This window comes from Sapajus apella, unplaced genomic scaffold (genome assembly GCF_009761245.1).
Source record: "Sapajus apella isolate SASKATOON/1434 unplaced genomic scaffold, GSC_monkey_1.0 scaffold81, whole genome shotgun sequence".
In the NCBI taxonomy this organism is placed as follows: Eukaryota; Metazoa; Chordata; class Mammalia; order Primates; family Cebidae; genus Sapajus; species Sapajus apella.
Window position 1 is genome coordinate 2,592,535 of NW_022437021.1, and position 17,882 is coordinate 2,610,416.

General features: G+C 35.4%; 1 protein-coding gene across 2 annotated transcripts in view; it reads right to left on the reverse strand.

Moving 5' to 3' along the window:
- Positions 1 to 17,882, reverse strand: part of CASD1 (CAS1 domain containing 1) — a 74,707-nt gene that overhangs the window by 12,177 nt on the left and 44,648 nt on the right. Inside the window, exons 17-18 of one of the 2 annotated variants that reach the window (XM_032252939.1) lie at positions 16,538 to 16,630; positions 14,104 to 15,627 (exon numbers count right to left, since the gene is read on the reverse strand). In XM_032252939.1, coding sequence (XP_032108830.1) covers positions 15,361 to 15,627; positions 16,538 to 16,630 — 360 coding nt within the window. In that variant the 3' untranslated portion in view covers positions 14,104 to 15,360. Of the gene's footprint in view, positions 1 to 14,103; positions 15,628 to 16,537; positions 16,631 to 17,882 lie in introns of those variants that run through there. The other variant, XM_032252940.1, reaches the window with a different exon arrangement.

Consider the following 17,882-nt stretch of genomic DNA (forward strand, 5'->3'; position numbering starts at 1 on the left):
CAGGGTGAAATGAAAGGACACTCAACAGTAACTCAAAGCCATATAAAGAAATAAAGATCTCCAGTAAAGGTAAACACATCAGCAAATACAAAAGCTTATACTATTGTAATTTTGCTTCATAGCTTCACTTTTTATTGTCTAAATGATTTAAAAGACAAATGTGGGCTGAATGCAGTGGCTCATGCCTATAATCCCAGCACTTTGGAAAGCCAAGGTGGTTGGATCACTTGAGGTCAGGAGTTCGAGATCAGTCTGGCCAACATGGTGAAATCTTGTCTCCACTAAAAATACAAAAATTAGCTGGGCATGGTGGTGCATATCTGTAGTCCCAGCTACTCAGGTGGCTGAGGCAGGAGAATTGCTTGAACCTGGAAGGTGGTTGTTGGCAGCGAGCTGAGACTGTGCCACTGCACTCCAGCCTGGGTGACAGAGGGAGGCACGCCATCTCAAAAAAAAAAAAAAAAAAAAAAAGGACAAATGTATAAAACAACATAAATCTATATTATTGGGCACACAATGTATAAATATGTAATCTGTGACATCAATAATGTAAAAGGGGATACAGTTGTATAGAAGCACAGATTTCCTATGCTATTGCAGTTATCAATTCAAATTTAGGACATTAAATATGAGCCCCATAGTAACCACAAAGAAAGTATCTATAGAATGCACAGAAAAAGAAGTGAGAAGGGAATCACAACCTTTCACTACAAAAAAAATCAACTAAACACGAAAAGAGGCAGTAGTGGAAGAAATAGGGGCCAAAACGTAATAAGACAGGGTAAAAAAATAAAATGGCACAAGTAAATCCTTTCTTGTCAGTACTTAAATAGATTAAATTTTCAAACCAAAAGTCAGAGGCTTGTAGAATGGAGTTCTTTAAATGATCCAACTATATGTTGTCTACAAGAGACACACTTCATGCCTGGCGTAGTGGCTCACACCTGTAATCCTAGTAATTTGAGAGGCTGAGGTGGGAGGACCACTTGAGGCCAGGGGTTTGAGACCAGTCTGGACAACATAGAAAGACTCCCATCTATATAAAAATTTTAAAAACTAGCCAAGTGTGAAGGTGCCAGCCTGTAGTAGTTACTTGAGAGGCTGAGATGGGAGGATTATTTGAGCCTAGGAGGTTGAGGCTGCAATGGGTCAAAATTGCATCACTGCTCTGCAGCCTGGCTGACAGAGTGAGACACTGTCTTCTTAAAAACAAAAATTATACCCAGATTTCTGAATTTTTTTTTCACTTAGCAATATTCCTTGAGATTTTTTCCTATTAATACATAATCTCCCCATTCTTTGTTACCACTACATGGTATTATATAGTATGGACACCACATCATCAATCCCTTATTGATGATGTTACTTCCAATTCCATTCCCTTATTGATGATGTTAGTTCCAATCACAATTATCAATTGTACAATCAATTACAAGTAATACTGCAGTGAATGACCTTATTTATATACCCCTTTCCACCAATATGAATGTAAGTTACCAGATGTGGTATATGTATTTTTTATTTTAATATGCATATCTATACTGTCTTCCATAGGGACCCTAGGAATTTATATTCCCACAGCAATGCATCTGTGCTGTCCTGCCATAACCTTCACTCAATACAGTGTGTTGTCAACTTGCATCTCGTTATATATTTAAAAGGTATTAATATTTCCCTTTCTGTGAATAGTTGCTTATACTGCTTCCCCTCTGTCTTAGTCCATTTGGGCTGCTATAATATATAACATAGACTGGGTAGCTTATAAACAACAGAAATTTATTTCTCACAGTATAGAAGGCTAGGAAGTCCAAGATCAAAGTGCTGGTAGATTTGATGTCTCGAGAGGGTCAATTTCCTGATTCCTAGATGGCCATTTACTGTGTCCTCACATGGTGGAAGGGGCAAGGAAACTCCCTGGGGATTCTTTAACAATGGCAATAATCCCAATCATGAGGGTTTGCCCTCATGACCTAATCACTTCCCAAAGGCCTGACCTCCAAATACCATCACATTGGCGATTAGATTTCAACATATTAATTCATACACATTCAGACCACAACACTCACTTATCTGTTGTTTGTTCTTTTCTCATCAATGCCTAGCAAGTCTTTATATTTTGGGGAGATTATCCCTTTGTCTGTAAGATACAAATACTTTTTTTCTCAGTCTATCTTTTGATTTATGGTTTTTGCTTTGCAAAAAAAAAATTTCTAATATAGAAAATTTTGTCAATCTTTTATGACTTCTGGATTTTGAATAGTTTTTGAATGAAGGGTACTATATCATTCCAAAGTAATACAGGATATCACTTCTATTTTTTCTATACTTCTATGATGTGTGGTAGGGATAAAACTTAATTTTGTTTAAAATGACAACCTTCTTGCCAGTACTATTCATTAAACAATCATCTTTTTTTGTAACTGGCTTACTTCCTATAACATACACTAAATTCACAGACATGTATGGGACAATTTGTGTACTTTTTACTCTACATCACTAGCTATTCATGCATCAGCTCCACACAGTTTTAATTAGAAAGGCTTTCTATTATATTATGTCATACATTATAAAATAATATATTTTTATTTCTGGTGAAAGTACCCTCCTGTACTGCTCTTCTTTAAAACAGAGGTTTTCTTGCAATTCTTGATATTCCAAATGTAATTCAGAATCAGTTTATTTCTTTAAAAACTTTTCTATTTCCTTATAGGGTATAAAGGAACTCTAAGAATATAGAAAGAGCTAGTAAGACTGGCTATGTGTAGTTGGGGAGGAATAGTCATGGGAAGTAGGCAGATGAGGAATTGTAGAAGAAAAATAAAACTTTTCACTATCTGCTCTTAATATTTTATTTTTGAACCATCTAACTATATTCCCTATTCAAAAATACATCCATAACAAAGAAATAATAAAGGACCTTGCCTTTGAAAAAAGAAGCTAGAAGGCATAGACTGACAACAGTAGACATTCCTATTTCAGTTCTCTCTACTAAGCTTTCCTGGTATTTTAAAGATAACCAGAATGTTGAAAGACAGGGGCTTACAAACTCTCTGGTGTTTCTTTCTGCACTCCCCTTATAACTGCACTGGTACTTTCAAGTACCTTGCCAAAAATGCTTCATGAGGGAAAAAATGGGCTCATAGCAATTTTAATTTTTGTTTCAATTATAAGTCTGTTTCTTTTACATGGCCTCACTCAGATAATATCAGAATTGTGAAGAAAGAATTAAAGGTAACCACTGGTATGACAGAAGCAGGGTCTGGGAGGCCCAAATCAATAGAAAAGAAATAAAAACTAAACCATTGCAACATGTTAGAAAAGAGAAAAATAAATCACTATAATAAAGAGAAGTCAACAAAAAATACATATAAAACAAGATGGAAGCATTCTAGCCTCTGACAATCATAAAACAAAATCTGTGGCATGTGAACTCATAGACTTGGTCCTAATAGGAAATAAACCTATAACAGAAAGATTAAAAAAAAAAAAAAGAAGGGTGGAAGTAGTAAGACTAAACATCACAGTTAGCAAAATAAATGTGAACGTATATAAATACCCTGGTAAATGTCTGGAGTATGGCTATTTTGTTTGGTTGATTGAGAGTGCAAACTCAAGTATAAACTGCTACAGGATACAGGGTTAGGAGAAATATTTCTGCATGCTGAAAAGCCTAACCGGAAGAGCCATTATACTGCCACATCATGATAAGCCGAGGGGGTAGTTAAGACCTGGCCAAGGTTCTCCTCAGGAAGAAACTCTGAATTTGCTCTTAATCACAGACAAATGGTCAATTGAGGGGCCAGATTTCTGCTCCATATAGCACAGACTCAATAATTTTACTCCATTAAATGTTTAAGGAAGGTGTAACCAAAAGCCCACTGCGGCACATTTAAAAAAGAGAAAAAATTTAATAAAGCTCCCATTAGAACGTCCAGCTTTAAGCAGTGTTGCTTCCTGATATACCCTCCAAGCTAAACTATTTATGTAATGGAGACCAAAGTAATAGAATAAAGGTGGAATCTATGTGGAATCATAAACTATGAACCAGCCATAAGTTGGAGAAAACCTGTGTTTAAAACAAATTGTAAGAATTCTTTATGTAAGAATGTTAAAAGTACGTCTATTTATCAAGTTTTTGGTTGTTTTTTTTTTTTTTTTTTTTTCCAATTTGACTCTTAATTTTGTTTGTGGCATTTCTTTTGACTAATAGAAATATTTCTTTTCTGTATTATAATCACATGTATTTTGCTTTCTTTTGTTTATATGCTTGAGCTATTCTTCCTATATCAGAAATTAGATTAAAATTAAATTATATTGTTTCCCTCCTTTCTTTGCTTACTTAAAATTCTATGTACACTGTACTAAGAATTTTCATATACATATATATAACATATAATTCTATTCCCAGTTTTTCTTCTGGTGTTTTGATGAAGCCCATGAATTTAACTGTAAATTTCTGCATTTATTAACTACACATGCTCGCCTCATTCTTTGTGGTTGACATGAAAATGTGCTGCTCAGCTCTCCCTTCAAAAAACATATTGTGAGGAAGTCCTGGCTCTCCCTCAGCTGCTGATCCCAGACAATGACTGGGCATGGCAGCAGTACTAGAGCCAGTTTATTCCTGCTCAATGACTGACACTTCCAATTGTAATGTTAGTTTTGGAGTTCACCATCATCCTAGCCAAGGCTTTCTTGAAGCTGTATTGCATTCTGAAGCTCTTCCTACCCAATTCTCCAACTAAGCCTGGTACCTTTCCCCATTATCCTTCACAAGTATTTTCCTTAGCAAATTTATTATCGCAAGTATAATTCTGTCTGCTTCTAGGTAACCCAAACTGACATAGTTGGTACCTGGAATGGTCTGAGAATGTACATGGTAAGAAAGAGGTTAGGAGACTGGCTCACTCATGCTCAGCGGGCAATGGGAAGCCCTTACTAAGAATGTGAATCATGAAGTCCTTGGCATAGATGATGGCTTAATTGCTGAAATTTTCATTAGTGGTGACCTGGAAAAAAGTCCTGGTGGAGGGAAGCACTCTTACCAATGTGACAATTGAGGCATCTGAAGGTTTTGGGAAGAATTAACACCTACAGGGACAGCAAAGTCAGTGGGTTATTTATTGCTCAGTTGTATGAATGCTCTGTAAATGAATGATGAGAAGCTGAGGGCAGTTAACACAACATAAGGTAGGTCTTACAGTCACAGGACCTTTTAGGTAGCTTCAAAGAGGACCTTCTACCCTTCAGTGGGAAGAAAGTTCAGGATTTAATAACTAGAAATACAGAGCACCAGAGGTGTTTAAACGCTCAGCCAAGGCAGGTCTGTTATACAAAGTTCAGGCCTTTATGTGAAGTCCAGGACTCTAAAACATGGGTTGGAAATATACACAGGACTAGTCTTGTTATTCACAATGGATTGATGGGCCCCAAAACAATAGAGACCAGGTAGTGGCACACAATTGTCACACTTTACCATTACAGTCTTAGGGGTAGGGTCTTAACAGCAAGTAGTAGAGATAGATAAAAGAATATGGTGTCCCTATGAAAAATAAGATGGGCAGGGAATTCCTATGGTACTTAACATATAGAATCAGAAGGCGAGAATGGAGGAGCAGGAGAGGCTGAGAGCCATAGCCCAATAAAACATTGCAATTTCTTGCTGATTTCCCACATCTGAGACTACGTTCAGATCTAGAAACCAACACCTAAGGAGTTGGCCAATTTCCCAAAAGAAAGAACCCTGCAAAGCAATGACAAATATATACTGTACAATATTGCAAAGCTTTCTTCAGTTCTTCCCTCATAAAGATTTACAGACATTTACTAATGTAATTGTTGCTGTTAAAAGGAGAATAACCAGCCATTTTGAGAACTGTTTGACACTGATACATGGAGACCCAAAGTATTTTCATGGCCTTCAGAGTGGGAGCACACAAATGCTAAGTAGTAAATGGGGTCTTGGCTAAAGTAGGTTCACTATGTCCATGGATCCACCCTGTTGGACCATGGACCCCATTTACTACTTTAGCCAAGACTCTGTGGTCATTTCCTGAATGTGTAATTGGAATTTACATACTTGAAAACTGAAGTTAGCCTCAGTTGGACAATTTCTTATCCCAGGGGTGATAGAAGGTATTAGTGCAACCATTAAAGATCCAAATAGTGCAGGGATGGTGGTCCTTAACATATCACTTTAATTCATTAGTCCGACCCTGCAGAAACCAGATGGATCTTGAGGAGTATCAGCACACTACAACAAGCTCAACCAAGCAGTAGCTTGGACTGCAACTGTTATGCCAAACAGCTTCATTGCTAGAGGAGAGTAGTAAGGCCTCAGGTACATGTCCTCTGGTCTAGTAAATGTGTTCCTTCCATTCTAATCAGAAATTGTCTGCATTCACATGAAAAAGACAAAAATACTCATTTGCTTCTAGGCTATGGTAAATCTTTGGCTGTGTGTCATAAAATAGTCTGAAGAGATCTGAACTATCTAAACATCCCATAGGATATTATATTGATTATGTTGAGGACATCATGCTAATAAAGTGGTTATCACACTGGAGGTCTTGATGAGACACATGTACTCTAGAGTATCGAAAATAAACCATTAAAAGACTAATAGACTTGCCACTTAAGTAAGAGTCCAGCAGTCAGGGCTAAGCCAAGACATGCCCATCAAAATAAAAAAAACACATTGCTGCATCCTGTATTCCCTACTGAAGAAGGAAGCTCCTAGTGCCTGGTAGGCTCTTTAGGTTCTGGGGGCAACACATTCCATACTTAGTAATACTGCTCTGGCCATGCACAGTGATAAAAAAAAGTTAGCCAGCTGTTAGGGGGACCCTAAATAAGAAAGAGCTGTGCTAGTAATGAAAAAAATTATGGATTTGATAAAATTTAAAATGTAAGAAATAACAGTCAAAACAGAAGAAAGTGGCAACTGGGAAAAATGTTTGTAAAATCATGCAGAGTTATCATACTTATTATAAAAGAAATACTTCTAAATTACCAAGAAAAAGACAAGCCTTCAAGTTGCATAAGCATAAAGGAAATAAGCAGGCATTTTGTTAAGGAAAAAAAGTGAAAACTGCAAGTAACTAGTTATGGCTTCATTCTCTAATTGGCCAAACCACCAAAAAATTGTTTTCCTCAAATTACTTAGCTATGTATAAGAGTTTTCCAGAGCTTCAGTATTATCTCCACAGAGGCCTTTTCTAACCCTTGCATGGAAGAGGCCTCCTTAATATTGCCTCCATTTAGGATATTTGGAAAAGGCGGTAAGGGGGAAGTTAGTATAACTTCTTTTCTTCAGTGGTCCACTCAACATCTTCAAGTTCCACATTCCCTCTTGCTACTCATTTCTCTAGCAATTTGATCACCACTCACTTTTTCCATACATCATTGGAAATTCACAGAGGAGAGCCCCCCTAAAGGTGATACTGCTGTTTCTACAAAGGCCTTTGTATGTAAGATAGGATTGTGCATGAGGAAAACCTAACTCCTTCTAGGCACGATCATATCAGGTTGTTTCAGTGTCTCGTATTTTTCTGAAGGGTCAGCAAAACTAAGCCGTAAGAAACAGGAATTTTCCTGAATCCTCCAACATTCTCTAGCATAAAAGAAAAAGGGGTCAGCTGAGAGACTATATTCCAGTAGGGAGATCATCTGGTCTACAATGAAACCACTCCCAGGCTGCAGCATGATGACCTGGCAGTAAGAAGCAAGTATCCATAGAAGAGGTTACTGCTATATCGTAAGGGCAAGTGTGTTTCAACATCTGATGTGGCAGCCTGACATCTGGTCCTCAGAGCGGCAACCTCAAAAAAGCAACTGACAACTGGCAGTTAGAGAAGGAAACGTCACAGCTACTAATTGGAATTTTTGGTAATCTCAAAGAAAAAAAAAAGGAAACAGTGTTGGCTGAGAAGAAACATATGAAGTGAACAGGATAAGGAGAACTTTTGACCTTACTGTACTAAAGCGAATTGCAGAGAACTGTGAACATTTGTTATAGGGACATTTCATGAGCAACTCAGGACCCTAATTAGGAGATAAATGTCTTGGAAGACTCAGATTTTCAACCATAACCAGTAAGACAAAAATATTAATACTATTTATATATACTATGACTCTTGATCATCCTGACTGGTATGGTCTGAAGAAACACTTAGGACTACCAGACCGCCTTATTTCAAAAAAGAATGTAAGATAGCTTATAAGGGTAGGCAAAATGTAGCCTAATAACATCATCTGAAGTAGATGAGAAGGAAAAAGGAGTCAAGAGTGAGACTAATATAAATAATGAATACCAAAGTGCCCTGTTTTCTGTGATGGAGCACAAATTTAGCTTTAGCTTCTTATCAGTAAACATAAAAAGCCAACTCACAGTATACCCAAGATAGCAGCAAATCAACTGTCTAGAAGAGGTGCAAATATTACAGTAAGGCAAGAATGAAGTAACCAGTCCACACAAAGAGCCCACTGTGTAATGTAATCAACATTTCTATAGTAGACACAATGAATTTCATAGAACTGTTTATAGAACCTGCAATGCTAATCAATGCCTTCAAACTCAAGAGAAATTCTAGGGGTAAGTCAGGAAGTTAATTGTCCAGGTGCACTTTGCTAGGTACTTGCCAGACTTAATTCCCAGGTACATTTTAAAGTATCTGAAGAAGTGATAAAAAGCAAATCCCTAATATTCCTTTATAAATACTGTTCACCACAGTCAAACCCATAGAAGACACATATTAGCTAGTTGAGGGTTCATTACTGGAATTCAGCCATTTTAGGGTTCTAGGAAAAACATAGCCTTAATAAACATTGAGTGGGCATAGAAAAACTTGAGTTTAATATTCACTAGTTTCTGAGGGAATACTCTAGATTTTGGCCAAGGTTCTCTTTAGAAAAAAAAAAAAAGATTGAATCTGTGCTCTCACACAGACAGATGGGCCATTTAGTTTCCAAAGTTCTGCTCAATATAACCTAGTCTTAATTAATTTTAGTCTGGATATTTAAGGAAGGCATAAGTAAACATAGTGGCCATTCAAAAATCTTTCCCCTCCCCGCAATTTCCAAAAGACATCCATAGAAAGCCTAACTTGGAGTACCATAGTTTCCTGATGTTCTTGCAAGTTAAATCATTTGTGTAATGTACATTAAGGTATTTGAATGAAGTGATCTTCTGTACAGAATTAGGAACCAAGTGAAATCTGGAAAACATCTTGGTGTTTCTAATCTCTAAGAGGTCTCTATATATGCAGGATATTAATTTTTTTTTTGAGGCAGAGTTTCACTCTTGTTGCCCAGGCTGGAGTGCAATGGTGTGATCTTGTCTCACCGCAACCTCCACCTCCCAGGTTCAAGAGATTCTCCTGCCTTAGCCTCCCAAGTATCTGAGATTACAGGTGCCTGCCACCATGTCCAGCTGATTTTTTGTATTTTTAGTAGACATGAGATTTTGCCATATTTGCCAGGCTGGTCATGAAGCAGGACATTAAATTTTTATCAAATATTAATGTTGTAAAATTTTCCCACTAGGATTTTTTCTGTTTACGTTTCTTGGCACAGTGAAATTTTAAATTTTCCTGTAATGGATGTAGCAATTCCAGCTTTACCTTTCATCCTTAATGGGTCATTTCTCATCTAAGGAGGAGATGTTCACCTACATTTTCTACTGTTTATTTCACATGTCTTTAAACCTATTAATCATTTTACATTTCTTTTGGTATATACAGTAAGAATGGGAATTTACTGCTCTCACCCTCCAGTTAAGCATTTGTCCTGGAACTATTTAAAGAATATTTCCACCTTTCCCCAGTAATGTGACATCAAACCATTACCTTATTCTAGTATCTTTTGATAAAATGCTTTTATGCTTCTGATTCTATCCATTAACCTATACATTGCTGCATCCATTCTATACTGATGTAACTGTAACTTAATAATATATCCCAATACACAACTTTACAAGTCCCACTTCTCCCGTTACTCTAAAACTTTTCCTGGATATTCTTGCCCAGGTGTTACTTCTTTATAGTTTCCATTTTAAATTTTGCAGCCTCTGAGAAAGGGCTCCAGCTCCATGTGCCTTATGCATTATATACGTTGAAAGTACTGGATTCCTCAGACTTCAACTAAATGTTTTTCCATCACTTTGTCTCTCCCATTGACAGGGTCTAGTGGTGGGGATGAGATGGAAGGGGACAAGGAAAGTGCTGAGTTCTCAGTTCCAGTTTTCTCTCAACACCAGAAACAACTGCCACTATTTTCTCCTGAATAACCTAAGAAAAATGCATCGTGCCACTCCCAATATTAGTTATCTTTCAAAAACATGTCTAATCTAGTATCATGAAGAAAGGCATATTCATTCCATCTATCAGCAGGGCTTTGACTCTGTGACTTGTTAAAAACAAAACAAAACAAAAATACTAGCCTACTTATGAAAGAACTAGAGTCAAAAATCAAGTACTTACTAGGGATGGATAGAAAAGAGAATAAAGAAGCCTACGGATTAAAACAACCAAACAAACCAACAAAACTGTCAAATATGGAATCAAGCTTTATTTTTACTGAATGACAGCATAAGCTTTTAATATAACATAGGCATGTATAATATTGAATATATCTTAATTTGAAAATAAAGGGAAAATACATTTAATTATGACATTTTTCTTTCTTGGTTTTACTTTGAATTTGACATAAGAATTTTAATACCTTTTTGGCCAGGCGCAGTGGCTCACGCCTGTAATCATACCACTTTGGCAGGCCGAGGAGGATGGATCACCTGAGGTCTGGAGTTCGAGACCAAACTGGCCAACATGGTGAAACCCCATTTCTACTAAAAATACAAAAATTAGCCAGTGGTGACATGCACCTGTAATCCCAGCTACTTGGGAACCTGAGGCAGAAGAATAGTTTGACCCTGGGAGGCAGACGATGCAGTGAGCCGAGATCATGCCATTGCACTCCATCCTAGGTGACAGAGTGAGACTCCCTCTCAAAAAAAAAAAAAAAAACAAAAAAAAAAAAAAAAAACTTTTTTACTAAGATATAAAATGTCAGATGTTCAGGACAATTTTACTGCCAAATCCTTGAAAGACAAAGGGTATTTTATCCAATTTCATATTCCACCCAAATTGTTTGTAATGGTTATTTATGAACATAAATATTTTTGCTTAATTTTTAAAGAAATTATTCCATATATATATATATATATATATATATGGAGAGAGAGAGAGAGAGAGATACAGAATTTGGGTATTCCAATATTGTTATATTTAGGTTTCGGTACCATATTGAATGGCAGTTAAATAACTTCCATTTGTGTCTCGTTTTTCCTACTATCTCTATCAATATGGAATGGCAGAACAAATAGTGCCATTAAATTTTTGTAAGATTTAAAATCAGAAAATCAGGCTGGGCACAGTGGCTGTGGCCTGTAATCCCAGCACTTTGGGAGGCTGAGGCAGATGGATCACTTGAGGCCAGAACTGGAGACCGGCAAAACCCTACCTCTACTAAAAATACAAGAATTAGCCAGGAGTGGTGGTAGGTACCTGTAATCCCAGCTACTTGGGAGGATGAGACAGGAGAATTGCTTGAACCTGGAGGCGGAAGTTGCAGTGAGCCAAGATCGTGCCAATGCACTCCAGCGTGGGTGATAGAGTAAGAGCCTGTCTCAAAAAATTAATTAATTAATTAATTAAAATCAGAAATCTATTCTGGACATCAGTCATCAACCACCACAATTTTGGGAATATATTTCGGACCACCACTTCCTTTTCTGGAAACCACTTTTAGTATAAGAAAATGAACCAGAATACACCTTCCCAAATCACAATTATTCTAAGAATGAAAAAATTAAGTCATGAATGTATGTAATCCTTTTTGAATGTCTTTGCAGAGAAATATTCCAAGTGCTAAGATGGATTGAACTGCCAACCAGTTCAAAAATTGGCAATCTTTATTTCGGTCTTCACTATTAAGCTAAAAAGGTCATTTTTCTCTTGAATGATGTAAAGAATTGAATTTCTTTTAAATGTTCCAAAAATCTGTAAGTACAATCCTACCTAATCTCCTGTTATACAGCAGACTCCCATGTGGTACAACCAGTTCATCAAGGTAAACACTGAATTATCTGGAATGCAAGCAATGGAACATATCCAGTTTATGACATCAATGACTATATCCAGGATGCATTCTCTTTTTAAGGTTTTGGTATAAAGTCATTTGGGAAAAGAATAATAGCCAGAGGAGCAAGATCAAAAAAACTCAAAAGCTAGCAGAAGTCAAGAAATAATTAAGATCAGAGTAGAACTAAAGGAGATACAGACACAAAAAACCCTTCAAAAAAATCAATAAATCAGGAGCTGGTTTTTTGAAAAGATCAATAAAATAGACAGACCACTAGCTAGATTAATAAAAAAGAAGACAGAGTAGAATCAAATAGACACAATAAAAAACGATAAAGGGAATATCACCACAGATTCCACAGAAATAAAAACTACCATCAGAGATTACTAAAAGCAACTCTATGCACATAAACCAGTAAACCTGGAAGAAATGGATAAATTCCTGGACACTTGCACTCTCCCAAGCCTAAACCAGGAAGAAGTTGAAATCCTGAATAGACCAATAACAAGGGCTGAAGTTGAGGCAGCAATTAATAGCCTACCAACCAAAAAAAGCTCAGGTCCAGCGGGTTCACAGTGAATTCTGCCAGACATACCAAGAGGTGCTGGTACCACTCCTGAAACTATTCTAAACAATCCAAAAAGAGGGAATCCCCCAAATCATGTTATGAGCCCAGCATCATCCTGATACTAAAACCTAGCAGAGACTCAACAAAAGAAAACTTCAGGCCAATATCCATGATGAACATGGAGAAAAGAATAGTAAATGAACTCAGGTTCCACATCCTTGTAAAACACTATTAATTTAGGTGTGGGCTGAATTTTTAATACTTCTGTTGGCTATACACAAAACTGGGAAGTTTTGGCAAACGAAAGGAGGAAGATTGCGGTAGAACTGAGTCACTTTTAAAGCCAGATGGTAGATTTCTGACTGTGATTTCTATTACAGAAAATCTGAGTTTAGAGAACCTCTGTGGTTTTATCTCAACTTTGGCGTATCTGAACATTCTGTTAAAAATCTTATTCTGAAGAATGGTATGATTAATGCCATTGGTCAGTATCTGAGTCGATGCAGAAAATAAAATATTAAGAGGTTTACCATATATACAGGTGCTATCATTGTGGTAGCTTCCACAACAACCTTTTAAGACCAATTAAGAAAATCAAATACAAAATATATTTTAACTACAAATATATTATATTTAAATTATATGAATTATTGTATATAATTATATGTAAAAACAGTGCTTTATATTAAATAAGAACATGTGATGAAGAAACGGGGCTTAACAGGTAAGTTTTAGGCTTGAGTTCAAATAGGAGAGAAAAGTATATATTCACTTGGGCATCACTATTGAAGACATAAGTGCTTCTAAAACACACAGGGATACCGGTCATCTTTCTTTTTCAATTATTTCATCAAGAAGAATCTTTTTCAGGTGGTAAAACTTACAAGCTAAATTAAAATGCACTCTACTCATTGGCAAGCTACATGAGCAAGAATAATGTGATCACAGTACTTGGAAGTTTTTGATTTATAACTATACTATTCTCTACTTATAAGGCTGCAGTCTAGGAGGCAGAGCAATGAATCATTACAATTGTCTATCTGGGAAATGTCAAAAGATTAAGTAAGGGCAAAAGAAGAGAGAAAAGGAAAGAACACACATTTCTGTCCAATAAATATTCCTCAATTAATGGGGATATATCAATAGCACATAAATCCAGTGCTAAAGAAATAATAATTACATTTTTTAAATCTTCAAGCAAAATCACTACTGAACCGTAATGCTTAAACTTCCTTAGTGGAAAGCAGATGACCCTTTGAAGCTCTGATAACTAAATGATTTCTTACCCAACTATCACTTAGTGATCTACTCCTATATATATACTAAGAAATTTTAAAAGAAAATTTAAGTTAAGGAAATAAATCAGATATTTGAACCAATCATTAATGGATCCAGCATTTTTGAAAAAGAACACATATAGTTTAATTGATACTTTGCCAATATAAAAATAAGCATCCACAGAATGTTTATTTACTGTTTAAATTACTCCATATTTTCATACACTGTGAACAGAAAAATATTTTACCCCACACATAGTAAAAGCAAACAAGTGCAATCTTTCAAACATTAAAAATTAATCAAATCTGTACAACAGATAAATAAATGTATACCTCTAACAGCTTGTAGAAAAAAACAAACAAAACAAAAAGCAAAAACATTTATTGCCCAAAGTCACCAGTTTACTTAAAATTCTACTTATGGTAATACAATTCAATCATAACAACTTGTATGTTTACTATACTGTACAAGTTTAGACTGATAAATATTTAAAATAGGAGGTGGGTAATAGGAAATACCAAATGGCCATAAAGAACTTTCCAAACATTGGAAATAATATACAAAAATTAATTAGTAGGGATAACATATTAAATGAATCCACAGGATAACTTGTATTACACTGGTATAGCTGGAGGAAAGGAAACAGGTGAATGTTTGGATTGGAAACAAAATTTTGGCTTTTTTATAAAAAGAAGCAACAATAATATCAACAATGACAAAACCCTGTCATGGAGCCCCAGAACTATTCTGTGAAAAAAGTGTACAAAGATTTAGGCTTGCATACCTGAAAACCACAGTTAGGAAGAAAAATCATTTCAGGAAACATAACATCAGAACAAGAACACATATAAATTAAAGGCATACTGTTTATCATTCCACTTCATTGCACATATAAGAAAACAATACTGCAGTCATTCTTGAGTAAGAAAGTTTCCAATGAAATAGGAAGTTCCACAATGAATATGGGTGCAGACAGTCTTATTACCACAAATTTAGTTATAGCAAAACTCTTCGTAGTGTCTCTAAGTTAATTATCTATACTTTTTACTGGAAAGGTAATCATTCCCCTGCCTTCATATGTTAACTTAAAATCATCTACAAATGGAAACATAGATTCAGTAGAAAAGACTTCACATGCTCTCCTATACAATGTATTCTGGGTTTTTTGTTGTTGTTGTTGTTTTTAGTATTTGACACTGGATATGTACATTCCCAATATATACAACCACACATGTTCAACAGATGTCACAGAACTGTCCACTTGCCACACAGGTTTATATTTACATATATGTTTATATCTCCAGATAGATGCTCTTCTATTCTAGACAGACACAAAGTAAGCCTGAAGAATTTAGGTTTTTTAGAATTTTTGGAACCTATTGTTTTGATTTATCTTGAATGGATGATAAGATGAGGAGTCCACAAAAAAATGCAGCTATACATGCCAACCTTTTCAAGAGAGATGAGTTATCTTTAGGAATAATAATCTGTGCAAGATCATTAGTGATCTGAGAAATTTCATGTGCCACACAAACAAATATGAAAGTGCTGACAATGATGTTGAGCATAGGGTTTCCAGGTATCAGTACCAAGATACCCCTTGTGTCCGCTGCCAGCCATATGTGGTACTGGCAAATAAATAGCTAGGAGAAAAAAGATTTAAGTCAGGTATTTACAGAGAATCCATGAATAAATTACAGTTTTTCCTAATTTAAACATTTGATAGCATAATAACATTAGAAAGCTTTTTGTCTCACTATTGGCCCTGAAAAGTCCACTGCAGTCTACTACTTAGAATTCCAACTGTTAATACAATCTCTCTTATAAATGGGACCAAAGAAAATGGTAAAACAATTATTCAGGAACTCAGAGAGGAATTTATTTTCCCTATTTTAAGAGGCAATTTAATAAATCTTACACTCTAAAAACTCTAAAATATATGTTATGATTACAATATAAATTGTTTTAAAACATTCTATTTCAAATAATAAAGCTTGTACTACTCAGAATATATTTCAAAACCTACTGTTCAAACTGATCTTGTAAATAATTTCATATTATGTATCTCACACAAAATGTAATGAGTTTATACTTTCTCCCACAATTTCCAATCATATTAAGGGTAAATTTTATTATGGTACACATCAATAAACTGCATTCCAGTAATATAATATTTAATTATGAAGATGAACAAAAAATCAAACTCCTCTCAGCTTGATTTCATTTATATCTGGTCTAATATTTTTCTCTCTTGATCTCAGCATCTTGGTTGTGCTTGAAAGCTCGAGACAACGTAAATAATATTTTGCAAATAATCTATATCTAGTCATTTTAAAATAAGGCTTAAAAACATTTCAAAATACTTCACTATTGTTGAGAGTTCTGAGTCTTTTCCCTGTAATTCCACAATAGCTTTAGTTTAGAAAAAAGTACGTCTGATTTTCATACTCACATATATATGTGTTATATTTACACACATACACATGTACATACATACACACACACACGTAACACCTGGATGTATGCGATAAATAAACTATTTAACGTACCAACCTCTAATGAAATTTTTCCAAACCAAGCAAAAAAGGAACTGTAAACTGAACGGGCATATCCAGGGATGTTCCTTATTAGGATGAAGGCTAAAATCTAAAGAAAAAGCACAAAGGCAAGTATTAATAATCTCTTTATTGAAAAGTATTTTGTATAAAGCTTTCTTTTAAATAACCTTATTCTTGATGTTTGTGAACTTGACACATACATAATAGTATTTTTATATTCTAAAAGTACTAGAAAGTTATTTTTGTTCTGGAGTCGACCCAAACTGGATTTCTCAACACATGTATGCTGCATACCAATGCACATTTTAAGTAGTACATGGCTTAACAATTTTATGTCTATTGGAAAAATTACAAATTTGCCTAAGGCCCTTTGTGTAGAAAAAGTTGCCATCATATTTATGTAGCAAAATTTCACAAAATCCTATGATACAATTTTGCTGCTCTCACAAAGTATGTCCTTGGTTGGCAGTCACCCACTCTCTTTACTCCCTTCAAAATCCTCCTTCTGCTGACAGCTATGGTAGTATGGGAAATGACATGGCTTTTAACATGTCTTCATGTTTGCTCTGCATGGCCTGATAAATGATGTCTTGAATTATATTCACATGTAATATATTTTCCTCTCTAGATCTTTTCTCTCCTGAAAGAATCTTCAGCTTTTGGGATCCTGGCCTTTAACCCTCTCCCCTATCCTTTGGTACCAGATGGAACACTCTTGTATTTTCTAAACTTCCAAATCATGGTCTCACATCCAATAACCAGCTTATCAAGCAAAAAATCCTCTCCTTAGAATCCACCTCTTTATAAAAAAGCAAGAAACTGTAAAGAAAAAAAGTATTTCCACTTTCACAACTACTTTCCAGAAACTTTCTCTTACAAAAGGATTGACAAATCTATTCATACTTCAGGGAAAAACTCATATTCAATAATTCTTGGGATTTTGTCAAAGGATCTAAGAAGTCTCTAGGATGCATAAAAGATGAAATAGGAGGAGATAACATAGGAAAAAGGAACCAAAGTGAACTACTTGGGTATAATTAAGTTGAGTGATTCTCATCAGCAATAGCATCAAAAAGACTCAAATTTGAATCTAGTCTTTTGCTTGTGTTAGTTCTAGCACTTGTGGCAAGGCACTTAATCTTGTGGGTCTTTTTCTTAATTTATACAAATAAAGATAAGCTTTACTTTGAAAGGGTGATGTGAACATTAAATGAGAAAACATATGTAAGGTACTTATTATAGCACAGGTTGTGAGTCACTTAAAGCAACATTTTAAATAATTAATAGCATAAGTGATATACAAAATGGTGAAAATCATGAAAGTGAGACCTAAATAAAGA